Source organism: Herpailurus yagouaroundi, unplaced genomic scaffold (genome assembly GCF_014898765.1).
Source record: "Herpailurus yagouaroundi ecotype Mexico unplaced genomic scaffold, PumYag 184, whole genome shotgun sequence".
In the NCBI taxonomy this organism is placed as follows: Eukaryota; Metazoa; Chordata; class Mammalia; order Carnivora; family Felidae; genus Herpailurus; species Herpailurus yagouaroundi.
The window spans coordinates 7,158,839-7,171,442 of record NW_024412415.1 but is presented as its reverse complement, the minus strand read 5'-3'; the positions used below and the strand labels follow the sequence as shown (position 1 = coordinate 7,171,442).

The following is a 12,604-nucleotide window of genomic DNA, read 5'->3' as shown; positions in this document are numbered from 1 at the left end:
ATAAAGACAATTTATTTTTTTAATTTTTTTTAAATTTAATTAAATTTAATTTTTTTTATAACTTAAAAAAAAATTTTTTTTTTAACGTTTATTTATTTTTGAGACAGAGAGAGACAGAGCATGAACAGGGGAGGGGCAGAGAGAGAGGGAGACACAGAATCTGAAACAGGCTCCAGGCTCTGAGCTGTGAGCACAGAGCCTGATGCCGGGCTGGAACTCACGGACCGTGAGATCATGACCTGAGCCGAAGTCGGACGCTTAACCGACCAAGCCACCCAGGCGCCCCTAATTTTATTTTTTTAACGTTTATTTATTTTTGAGACAGAGAGAGACAGAGCATGAACGGGGGAGGGGCAGAGAGAGAGGGAGACACAGAATCGGAAGCAGGCTCCAGGCTCTGAGCCATCAGCCCAGAGCCTGACGAGGGTTTAGAACTCACGGACCGCGAGATCATGACCTGAGTTGAAGTCGGACGCTTAACCGACTGAGCCACCCAGGCGCCCCTATAAAGACTATTTAAAGATCAGTGGTTGCCAGGGAGTTGAGGGAGGGATAAATGAACTACTGGAATGCAGGGAAGTTTTAGGGCAGTGAAACTACTTATATGACACTGTAATGATGGACACATGAAAAACTCATAGAACTGTAGAACACACTGGAGTACTAATAAACTATAAACTTTAGTTAATAATATATCAATATTGGTGTGTCAATTACAACAAATGAATCACACTGATGCAAGATGTTAATAGGCAGAATTGTGTACAGGGTTGAGGAGGAAGTACATGGGAATGCTGTACAATTTTTCTATAAATCTAAGCTCAAAAAATAACATCTACTCATTTTTTTAAAAAGTGTAAAACTTCGGGGCACCTGGGTGGTTCAGTCAGTTGAGAGTCCAATTTCAGCTCAGGTCATGATCTCGCAGTTTGTGAGTTCAAGACCCACAATTGGGCTTGCTGCTGTCAGCACAGAGCCCACTTTGGATCCTCTGTCCCCTCTCTCTGCCCCTCTCCCACGTGTGCTGTCTCAAAAATAAATAAACATTTAAAAAATTAAAAAAAATAATAAATAAAAAGTGTAAAATTTTATTCTGAAAACTATGAAACACTGTTGAAAGAAATGAAAGAAGATATAAATAAGAGATATACCATGTCCATGGATCTGAAGATTTAATATTATTAAGATGGCAATATTCATTAAATTGATCTACAGATTCAGAACACAATCTATATCACAATCCCAGCTGGCTATTTTGCAGAAATTACCAAGATGATCCTAAAATTCAAATGGAATTGCAAGGGGACCAGAATGGTCAAAACAATCTTTAAAAAAAAAAAAAAAAAAATAAGGGGGAGCCTGGGTGGCTCGCTCAGTCGGTTAAGTGCTGGACTTCGGGTCAGGTCATGATCTCACAGTTCGTGGGTTTTGAGCCCCACGTCAGGCTCTGGGATGCCAGCTCAGAGCCTGGAGACTGTTTTGGATTCTGTATCTCCCTCTCTCTCTGTCCCTCCCCCGCTTGCTCTCTTATCTCTCTCTCTCTCAAAAATAAATAAATAAACAGTAAAAAAAAAAAAGAAGAAAGAAAACAAAATGTGTCTGGTTACTTTCATCTCCACAAAGAAGGAAATCCCCTTGGGAACCAAGATAGGTGTCCCTGCTCACTGTTAATAATTTCCACCTCAAAATGTCTGGAAATCAAACTCACATAACTGGCTGTTGTGCAGTTTCTTCAACATATGGAGTAAAACTGGGAAGCAGAGAAGGCACTGCTGTCACAGAAGCCGTACTGCCACGAGTCTGGCAATGCAGAAGAAAATGAAAATTACCAGAGTGTTCCATTCTAACACAATATATGCAGACCATGCCTAATTATTCAAGAGGAATTAAAAGAGATGCTGAAACTACTTCTCTACTCAAAATGTGAAGTCTGTGTTATGTGTGCAAAGACACTGGATCCAAAAGTCCTTACCCTGTATTCCAAAGGCCTGCCTGTGTTCCATGGGCCTGCTTGCAGCTCGTTCTCCTTGGCCCTGGACACAGGGCGTGCTATCCACGGCTGAGCTGTAGGCTTAGACAACTCTGCTCTAGAGGCTTCATCAGCATTTTCATCAAAAATAGTAACTCTGGAATTACTTTGCATCTGTTGAGGAACTGGATTTTGGAGTCCTCTGTTCTGGTTTGGAGCTAGGAGAAAAACATTAAAACTTTAAGTAAAATCTTTAATTATCAATCTAGATGCCAGATAAAGCATACCCAATCATTCCTCAAATCAAGGAGATTACTTCTACTACCATAGAAACAAAGAGATTTTTTAAAATAATAATATTTTAAAACCTTAAATGAATCGAATTACTAACTTTTGAATCCATTCTGTTTGTTACTTATTCTGTCCCTCCTTTCCCTCACTTCCAATCTTTTATTTATAGATATTTTAAAAAATTCTACCTCTTCCTTCAGTCACCATTCTAACATTGTCTAGTTTTCTCAGAGATTAACCTAACCTAAATTGTCATTTTTCAATTTAAAATTTTTCTCTCAATGCAAATAAGCTGCAATGTGCTGAATCTAGAGAAGACAAATTAGCCCATTTATTAGTGGTGCTCTCTGTTATGGGGTCCTTTATTACAACCAAGCTTCAGTATGATCTGGATGAAATATTCTTTAGGTCTATATACTCCCTATACACTAATTCTAGGATACATTTTGAATAATGGTAAGTTAATACCAGGAAAGGAGTTAGAGATTTTTCAAAATTCTGGTCTATAGGTCTAACTGCTATAAATGTAGTAAAAGCTTATTGCTCTCTATACTTCCTGCCCAATTTTGCTGTAAATCTAAAACTTCCCTAAACGTAGTGAATTAAAAAAAAAAAAAAAAAAAAAAAAAGCCCATGGTTAATCATCTTTACGTGCACAAAGCAGAGTCTAATTTCTGGCCCCCAAAAAGCTTGAAGACCATATTAACAATTCTCTGAGGCTTTGGTTTTATGTAAGTTTAATTTGACAATACTAGCTATATTATTGAATATCTTCTTTCAACTAACCACTCAAGTTCAGAAACTCTTGATGCTTCCTATATATTAGGTTTTTCTTAATTAAGACACAAAATTGCTGACATGTTTTGGTTTTACTGCATACTGTAATCTCAGCTCTCTGAAGACTTCCTTCTTTTTGCTACCTAGTATTCAGAAAACTAGGACAGTATCCACATATATATTTATACGTTATCTCTTTACATAATTTGCCCACCACCCGAGACTAAGAGCTTCCCATAATAACACTTAACAAACTTACCCTTGAGAGCACCTCCTACACGGCTGATTGGAGCTCTAGCTGTCTTTTTCCCTTTGCTTTTTAGTTCAGCCAGTGTGCTTCGTTGTGGTACAGAAGATCCAAATACTTCCTCTTCCTCTTCTTTCTCAAGTGCCAACACAGTTTGCCGAGACACTCGAGCTTGAAATTGTCTAAAGTAAGAGAATGGACAATTAACTCTTGGGGAGATGAACACTACTCACAGAATCAAACATCTAACTTGTTAAAACAAGGGAGAAGAAATATAGAGGAATAGCCCACAAAAAATGTTTATTATGTCAGAAATAAAGAAAGCTACCTTGAAATCAGAGAGAAGGTTTGGAATAGAATGGTTTAGCCTCCCCTTTAAATGTCCAAGTTTGACCAATTAGCATACTCTGAAGTGCACCATTAGGTTGATCTGAGGATCAGAGCAGGGTGACTAAGATTAAAGAATTTATTAAAATCAGAGTTCCCCATCAACATTTTATTACAGAGCTTACACTTACAAATTATTGCAAGTGTAAATGAACACCCATATACTCCTCACCTAGATTCACCAACTGTTAACATCTTGCCACATCTATTTTGTCACTGTCTATGTCTCTTTCTCTCTCTATGCACACTCTCCCCTCTATACCATTTTTTCCTAAACCATATCAAATGAAGATGTATCCCACATGACATTTTACTTCAGCAAAGCTGGCAGAAGTTTGAAGATTAAACTTCCTGTCCTGCTGCCAAAGCCTTAAGTATTATCAAAAGAGTTTAAAAAGAAAAAATAAAAAAACAAAAACTATAAACTGAGAGTACTGGCCAAAATGGAGTAAGGCCAGGGTAGCCTCTCTCTCACTGGGTAGAATTTAAAACTCTAAACAAACTACAAAAAAAGCAACTGAGGCTTCTGCAAAGTAAACAAAAGCAAGTGGACTGTAGAGAGGAGTCAAACTTGAAGAAACAACCCACACAGGGTTGTTTCCTGTTTTTTTTTTTTTTCTTCTTCTTTTTTCTCTTGTGGTTTAAAATTGTTGCCATGATGGTGTGGGAAGCTAAAACCTCATCTTTCTGGCCAGAATACTTGGAAAAGGGGACTCTGCAGGCCAATGAATGTGGGAGAGATATTAGAGAGGATGAACTTAAGAAGGGGATCTCCTAATTCTCTACATGAATTGGCACAAGACCTGGACTCAGTTCTGAGCTATGTATGCACAGAGCAGGCCCCAAGCGGCACAGAAAAGGCTTTGAGGACTGAACTATGATATAAACCATGACCCAAGTCCTAGACTAACCCCTGAGCAGCCTACACATGGGATAGACCCAAAGGTCTTGAAAACTGAACTAACAATGGAACCACTATCTACATAAGAAAGAATTTAGGATATCTGAAGGTTGGTTGCCTTCTAAGACAAAAGTGTCAACGTTCTCCAGAGAATATCAATCAACAGAACTCAGAGTCTAATAACATAGTATCAGGATCAACGTCCAGGATATAATCCAAAATTACCTGACAGACCAAGAACCAGTAAAATGTGATCAATTCTCAAAGGAAGAGGCAAGCAACACATATCAATATCAAGATAACCTAGGTGCTGGGAATTTTCACATAGATATTTAAAAGCAGTTATTATAACAATGAATGCTCCATGAGATAAAGGTAAAAATATTTGAAAGGAATGAAAAAAACAGAAGTTCTCAGCAGAGACACAGAAACTATAAAAAAGAATCAAATGGAGAATTTAGACCTGAAAAACACATTATGTGAAATAAGAAAATTACTGGATAGACTCAATATCAGACTGGAGATGGCTGAGGAAAGAGTAAATGAACCTGAAGACAAATCAATAAAAACTAGCCACTCTGAAGAACAGAAAGAAAAAAGGTTAAAAAACTAAAAACTAAAACAACAAAAAAGACAGCTTCAGGGACCTACGGAACAATATCAAAAGGTCTAATATATGTGTAATTGAAGTCCCAGAAAAAGAGATATAGTAAGTACAGAAAAAACATTTTTAAAGAAGGGCTAAAAATTTTTTAAATTTTGTAAAAGGCATACATTTATAAATTCAAAAAGCTCAGTAAACCCCAAATGGATTAAATGCAAGGGTAATCACACCTAGACACACCATAATCAAATGTCTGAATAATAATGTTAAAAGCAAAAATCTTAAATGCACCCAGAGAAAATCAACACAATACATATAGAGAAGGAACCAATCAAATGACCACAGATTTCTCATCAGAAATCATGCAGTCCAGAAGACAGTGCAACAACATCTTTAAAATACCAAAAGAAAAGAACTGTTGGCCCAGAATTCTACATCCATTGGAAATATCCTTTAGGAATTAAAATGAAATGAAGACATTCTTAGATGAAGAAAAACTAAGGGAATTTATTGGCCATAGGCTCACTCTAAATGAATGGCCAAACATCTTTGGGCTAAAGAGAAATTATACTAGAGGAGAACTTGGGGCTTCAGGAATGAAGAAAGAGAAATGATACATACAAAAGACCATTTTCCTCCAAAGTTCTTTAAAATATGTAAGGCTGTTGAAAGCAAAAATTATAACATTGTCTAGTGGGGGTTTCAGTGTATTTAGATGTAATAATACATATGACAAGTATATCAAAAAAGTAGGGAAGATAAAGGGACCTATATGGTTATAAAGCTTCTATATTTTACTTGAAGTGGTAATATATTACCTCTGAGCAGACTATTAGAGGTTATGCATGTTTACAATATACCCTGGAGCAACCACTAAAAAAATAGTAACAGACAAAAAAGCCAATAAAATAAATTAAAATGAAATATTAAAAAATATTCAGACAATCCAAAAGAAGGCAGGAAATGGGCAATAGAGGAAGGAATAAAAGAGAACAAATTGGAAACAAATAATAAAATAATAGATCTAAATCCAACAAAATTAATAATTAAAGTAAATGTTCTAAACACACCATTTAAAAACAGACACTGTGAGAGCTGAGAAACAAGACTCAACTACTTGCTGTGTATAAGAAACCCACTCTAAATAGAAAGACATAGATAAGATAAAAATTAAAGAAAATCCATACAAAAGCCTGTATCATGAATGTTTGCAGCAGTATTTCACAAAAGCCAAAAAATGGAAACTATCTAAATGCTCATTAATGAATGAATGGGTAAACAAAATCTGGTCTATCCACAGAATGACATATTACTGAGCAATAAAAAAGAATAAAATATTAATATATAATACAACTATGTTCATCAATGATGAATATACTGGGATGAACCTTCAAAAGATTAGGCTAAGTGAAAGAAGCCAGTCACAAAAGACTACATAATGCAGGATTCCATTATGTGCAATGCCTAGAATAGGCAAACCTAGAGACAGAAAGCAGGTAAGTGGTTGCCTGGAAGTGGGTGAGAGGGAATAGGGAGTGACTGCAAATGAGTATGGGGTTCATGTTGGGGTGTTAAAAATGTTCTAAAATTAGATTGTGGTGATGGTCATACAAGTCTAAAACTGTTAAAAAAAAAAAAAGAAAGAGAAATGATATATCATATAAACAAAGAAAGCCAGAGTAGCTATATTAATATCAGACCAAGAAGACTTCAAAGTGTATATAACCAAGGATAAAGATACTGTAGTTATTATATCATGATAAAGGGATCAATTCTAAATATGTATCCTTCAGAACTTCAAAATATATAAAGCAAAAAAATGGGACTTAAAGAAGAGACAAATTCACAATAAAAGGGAATTCAAAATTCTTCTCTGAGTAACTGATAGAATAAGTAGAAAATCAGCAAGGAAACAGAAGACCACAACAGACCTAAATAACATTTAAAAAACATTACATTGCCAAACAGCACAAAACACATATTTTTCAAGTGTCCATGGAATATTCACCAATGACAGACCATATTCTGGGCCATATGACAAAACTTAATAAATTAAAAAAAACTGAAAACATACAAATTATGTTCTCTAACCTTAATGGAATTAAACTAGAAATCAGTAACAGAAAGACATCTGAAAAATCTCTGAATATCTCTTAATTAAATTTATATACTTTTAAATAACCCACAGGTCAAAGGGACAACATAAGGGAAATCAGAAATTTTTGAGCTGAGTGAAAATAAAAATATAGTATTGTATCAAAATTTGTGGGGGATAGCTAAAGCAGTGCTTGAAAAGAAATTTTTTATATTAGAAAAGAAAGATCTAGATCAGTTGCTCTAACTTGTCACCTTATACTAGAAAAAGAGCAAGTTAAACTCAAAGAAAGCACAAAGAAGGAAATAATAAAGAGGAGAAATTAATAAAAATAAGAAGAGAAAGCTAATTGAGAAAAAGCAATAAAACCAAAGCTGGTTCTCTAAAAAGATCAATAAAATCGATAAACTTCTAGCCAGACTAGGAGAAAAAGGAGAAGACACAATTACCAATATCAGGAATGAAAGAGGGGAGGTCACTACATAACCTACAGGCATTAAAAGGAAAATAAAGGAATACTATAAACAACTCTATGCTCATAAACTCAGATGAAACGAATCAATTCCTCAAACACAAATACTACCATGGGGTGCCTGGGTGGCTCAGTCGGTTAAGCATGCCACTTCGTCTCAGGTCACAATCCTTTTGAGAGTTTGAGCCCCCCACATCAGGCTCTGCACTGCTCTCTGCCCCTCCCCCCCCAAAAACACTTTCAAAGCTTACTCAAAGAAATCAAAGATCTAAATAAAAGGAGAACTATATCAAATTCATGCTCAATACTAATCAAAATCCCAGAAAGCGGATTCTAAAATTTGTACAGAAAGTCAAAGGAACTCTAGTTATTTATTTATTTAAAAAAAATTTTTTTTAATGTTTATTTATTTTTGAGAGAGAGAGAGAGCATAAGCAGGGGAGGGGCAGAGAGAGAGGGAGACACAGAATCCAAAGCAGGCTCCAGGCCCTGAGCTGTCAGCACAGAGCCCGACACAGGGCTCGAATTCACAAACCATGAGATCATGACCTGAGCCAAAGTCCTATGCTCAACCGACTGAGCCACCCAGGCGCCCCTAGGAACTCTAGTTAAAAAGAAGCTAAAAGAAGAACAAAGTTGGAGGTCTCCTGTTATTTGATTTCTAGACTTACAAATAAAGCTACAGTAATCTAGATACTGTGATATACACTAATGAATACATAGATCAAAAGAACAAAATAGAGAAACGGAAATAACTGCACAAATATAATTTTTTAATGTCAAATATAAGTTTTTTAAATGTTTACTTATTTGAGAGAGAGCGTGCACATGCATGCACACTGGAGCACAAGCACAAGCAGGGAAGGGGCAGAGGGAAAGAGAGAATCGCAAGCAGGCTCTGCACTGCCAGCGCAGAGCACTATGTAGGGCTCCATCCCACAAACAGTGAAATCATGACCCTAGCCAAAGTGGAACATTTAACCGGCTGAGCCACCCAGGCACCCCTCAAATATGATTACGACACAGGTGCAAAGTCAATTCAATGGGGAAAGTCTTTTCAACAAGGGGCACAAGAACAAATGGAGGCTCATATGCAAAAAAAGAATCTTGATCAATACCTTATACAAAAATTAACTCAAAATGGATCAGAGATCTGTATGTAAAAAGTAAAACTATAAGAATTTCAAGATGAAAATAAACTATGGGACTACATCAAAATAAAAAGCTTTTGCACAGCAAAAACACAGCACAGCAAAGGAAACCATCAAAAAACAAAAAGGCAACCTATTGAATGGGAGAAGATATTTGCAAATGACATCTCCAATAAAGGGTTAATATCCAAAATATATACAAAAATTTATAGAACTCAATACCAAAAAAACAAACATCCTGATTTTAAAATGGGCATAGGACCTGAACAGACATTTTTCCAAAGATATATAGATGGCCAACAGACACATGGAAAGACGGTCAACATCACTCAGCATCAGAAAAAATGCAAATCAGGGGCGCCTGGGTGGCTCAGTTGGTTAAGCGTCTGACTTCGGCTGAGGGCATGATCTCACGGTTCGTGAGTTCGAGCCACGAGCCTGCTCTGAGCTGACAGCTCAGAGCCTGAAGCCTGCTTCAGACTCTGTCTATGTCTCTGTCTCTCTCTCTGCCCTTCCTCCGCTCATGCTCTGTCTCTCAAAAATAAATAGACAAAAAAAAAAAAGAAAAATGCAAATCAAAACCACAATGAGATATCACCTGACACTCGTCAGAATGGCCAAATTCAAAAAGAAAAGAAATAAAAGTGTTGATGACAATGTGGAGAAAAAGGAACCCTCCCACACTGTTGGTGGGAATGTAAATAAGTATAGCCACTGTGGAAAACAGTATGGAGGTTCCTCAAAAAATTAACCACAAAAATGCCATACAGTCCCAATAACTTCACTTCTGGGTGTTTATTTACCCAAAGGAAATGAAAATATTAATTTGAAAGGATATATGCACACCTATGTTTATTGCAGCATTATTTACAATAGCCAAGATATAGAAGGCAACCTAAATGCCTATTGATAGACAAATAGATAAGGAAGATAAGGTATAGATATATATATATATATATATATGCATAATGGATTGCACAGCCATAAAAAAGCATGATGGTGCCACTGACACAACATGGATGGACCTACAGCCTATTATGCTAAGTGATCTAAGTCAGACTGAGAAAGAGAAATACCGTATGATTCCACTCATGTGGAATCTAAAAGAAAAAAAAAGAACAATCAAACAAATAGCAGAATCAGACCTATAAATATAGAGAACAAACTGATGGCTGCCAGAGGAGGGAGTTGGGGGAAAGGGGGAAATGGGCAAATGGGTGAGAGGGAGACACAGGCTTGCAGTTATGTAATGAATAAGTCATGGGAATAAAAGGTACAGCATAAGAAATACAGTCAATACTATTATAATGGCTTTGTATGGAGAGCTACGGTAACTATACTTGCAGTGAGCACAGCATAAGGTATAAATTTGTCCTATGTTATACACCTGAAACTAATGTAACATTGTGTATCAACTATATTCAAATAAAAAAAATTTTTTTTTAAACTTCAAGATGAAAATTTAGGAGAAAATCTTTGCAACTTTTTGCTAAACAGAGCTCTCAGACATACCAAGAGCATGATCCATACAAAAAAATAATTTCTTTTCTTTTCTGTTCTTTTAAATAATTGATTTTAGAATTCTCCGAAATTAAAAACTTTTGTTCTATAAAACACCGTTAAGAAAAAACATAGTCAACAGTTAATCTGGGAGAAAAGATTTACAAGTCACATATCTAACAAAAGACTGGTATTCAGACTATACATATAAAATCCATCTTTAAAGTAGAACCAATTTAATAACGGAAATGCATTATGCTAAATGAAAGCAGACACACTCAAAACACCACACATACTATATGATGCAATGTATATGATATCATGGAAAAGGCAAAACTACTGGGCTGGAAAACAGATCAGTGGTTACCAGGGATTGGGAGTGAGCCTAAGTGTTGAACTACAAAGGGAGAGCATAAAGAAATTCTATGGAGCAATGGAACTATTGGATATTTTGGTCACAGTAATGGTTACATGTCCCTATTCAATTGTGAAAACTATACACCAAACAAATTTTACTATATGTTAAATAAAAAATATTTAAATAGATCTTTTAAAAAATTAAATAGTAACTAAGTAAACTTGCCATGGGGAGCATTTTATTCAGATGCAAAAACAACTATTTATATTTATTAAAGAGTAAAGCTCCAGAGTTTACCGGTGCTGTGACTGCAGTCGTTCCAGTGGCTCAGCCTTCTGTTGAATCCCTTCCTGAAATATCTTATCTGCTTTCTTAAAGTTTTCTCTAGCTTCATATTCTTCAGCCCATGAGATATAGAACTGAGCAAGTGAAACACCAATCCCTTGGTTGTGTAAGTAACTGTACATATCCAGAGGCTCATTGCATAAATGTCCCTGTAACAAATTAAAAGCATTAATAGTTAACCAATTTCTATTCATTTACTGTCTATTATGTGCTAAAAAAATCACTGGCATTACTATATGTAGTTTCTGCATTGAAAAAATATGTATTTATTATAATATAATGTTATAAGGGCTATACTGGGAAGACCTAAAAAGTAGACAGAAGAGATTAAGTTGTAAGAAAAAGGGATGAGAAGACTTCAAGAAGGTATGACATTTCAGTGTGGCCCTCAAGGAGGAATAGACTTATATCTGGTAGAAAATGGCAATGGAAAGGCATTCCAGACAGAGAAAATAGTATAAGCAAAGACAGAGAAGACTAAAAGTTTGTGGGGATCAGACAAGACAGGAGTTTGGGAAAAAAAGGTGTGACAGGTCTTAAATGTCAAGCTAATCGATTTTAAATTTACCTGATACCCAATGCATGTGTGTTCCGGTGGGAAAACTATAAGCAAAGAATGATATGGTCAAATCTGCATTTTACAAGCGATCTTTTAAGACCAGCTATAATGTAGACAATTCTAGTAGTAAGAAGGTGGGGGAACATGTCAATAAAAATCCTGTACCATTAACAGTTTGACATATTTTCTTCAGTCTTTTTTTTCCCTTAAGGAAAAAAAAGGAACATATATCATTTTAAATAGCATAAAAGGATTTTTATCATTTGTAAAGGTTTAATCCTAAGGAAATTTTAATTCCACTTAGCAGTTCAGGGTTCATTTGTCCATGCTTCTGCTTACTCTTTATCACTTTCAGATGGATGAATAATGTTTATCTAGTAATCTTCCATCATTTAACCATTCCCCTATTTTTTGGATATACAGCTTCTACTTTACCCAGATAGAAAATAATTCTATGACAAATATCTTTTTTTTAAATATTTTCTTTTAAGTCTATTTGAGAGACAGAGAGAGAGAGAGAGAGAGAGAGAGAGCGAGCATATGCAATTGGGAGAGGGGCAGAGAGAGAGAGGGAGAGAGAGAATCCCAAGCAGGCTCTGCACTGCCAGCACAGAGCCTGATGTGGGGCCTGAACCAACAAACCATGAGACCATGACCTGAGCTGAAATTAAGAGTCAGAGGCTTGGGGCGCCTGGATGGCTTAGTCGGTTGGGTGGCCGACTTCGGCTCAGGTCATGATCTCGCAGTCCGTGAGTTCGAGCCCCGCGTCGGGCTCTGTGCTGACAGTTCAGAGCCTGGTGCCTGTTTCGGATTCTGTGTCTCCCTCTCTCTGACCCTCCCCCATTCATGCTCTGTGTCTCTATCTCAAAAATAAATAAACGTTAAAAAAAAAAATTTTTTTTGGCACAAAAACAGACACATAGACCAATGGAATAGAATAGAAACCCC

At 36.2% G+C, this 12,604-nt stretch overlaps 1 protein-coding gene across 1 annotated transcript in view; it reads right to left on the bottom strand.

Moving 5' to 3' along the window:
• The window catches only part of BUB1B (BUB1 mitotic checkpoint serine/threonine kinase B), a 52,584-nt gene that overhangs the window by 24,410 nt on the left and 15,570 nt on the right, over nt 1-12,604 (bottom strand). Inside the window, exons 3-6 of the mRNA XM_040493371.1 lie at nt 11,050-11,246; nt 3,297-3,466; nt 1,973-2,187; nt 1,709-1,800 (exon numbers count right to left, since the gene is read on the bottom strand). Of these exons, the coding sequence (XP_040349305.1) occupies nt 1,709-1,800; nt 1,973-2,187; nt 3,297-3,466; nt 11,050-11,246 (674 nt within the window). The remainder of the gene's footprint in view (nt 1-1,708; nt 1,801-1,972; nt 2,188-3,296; nt 3,467-11,049; nt 11,247-12,604) is intronic.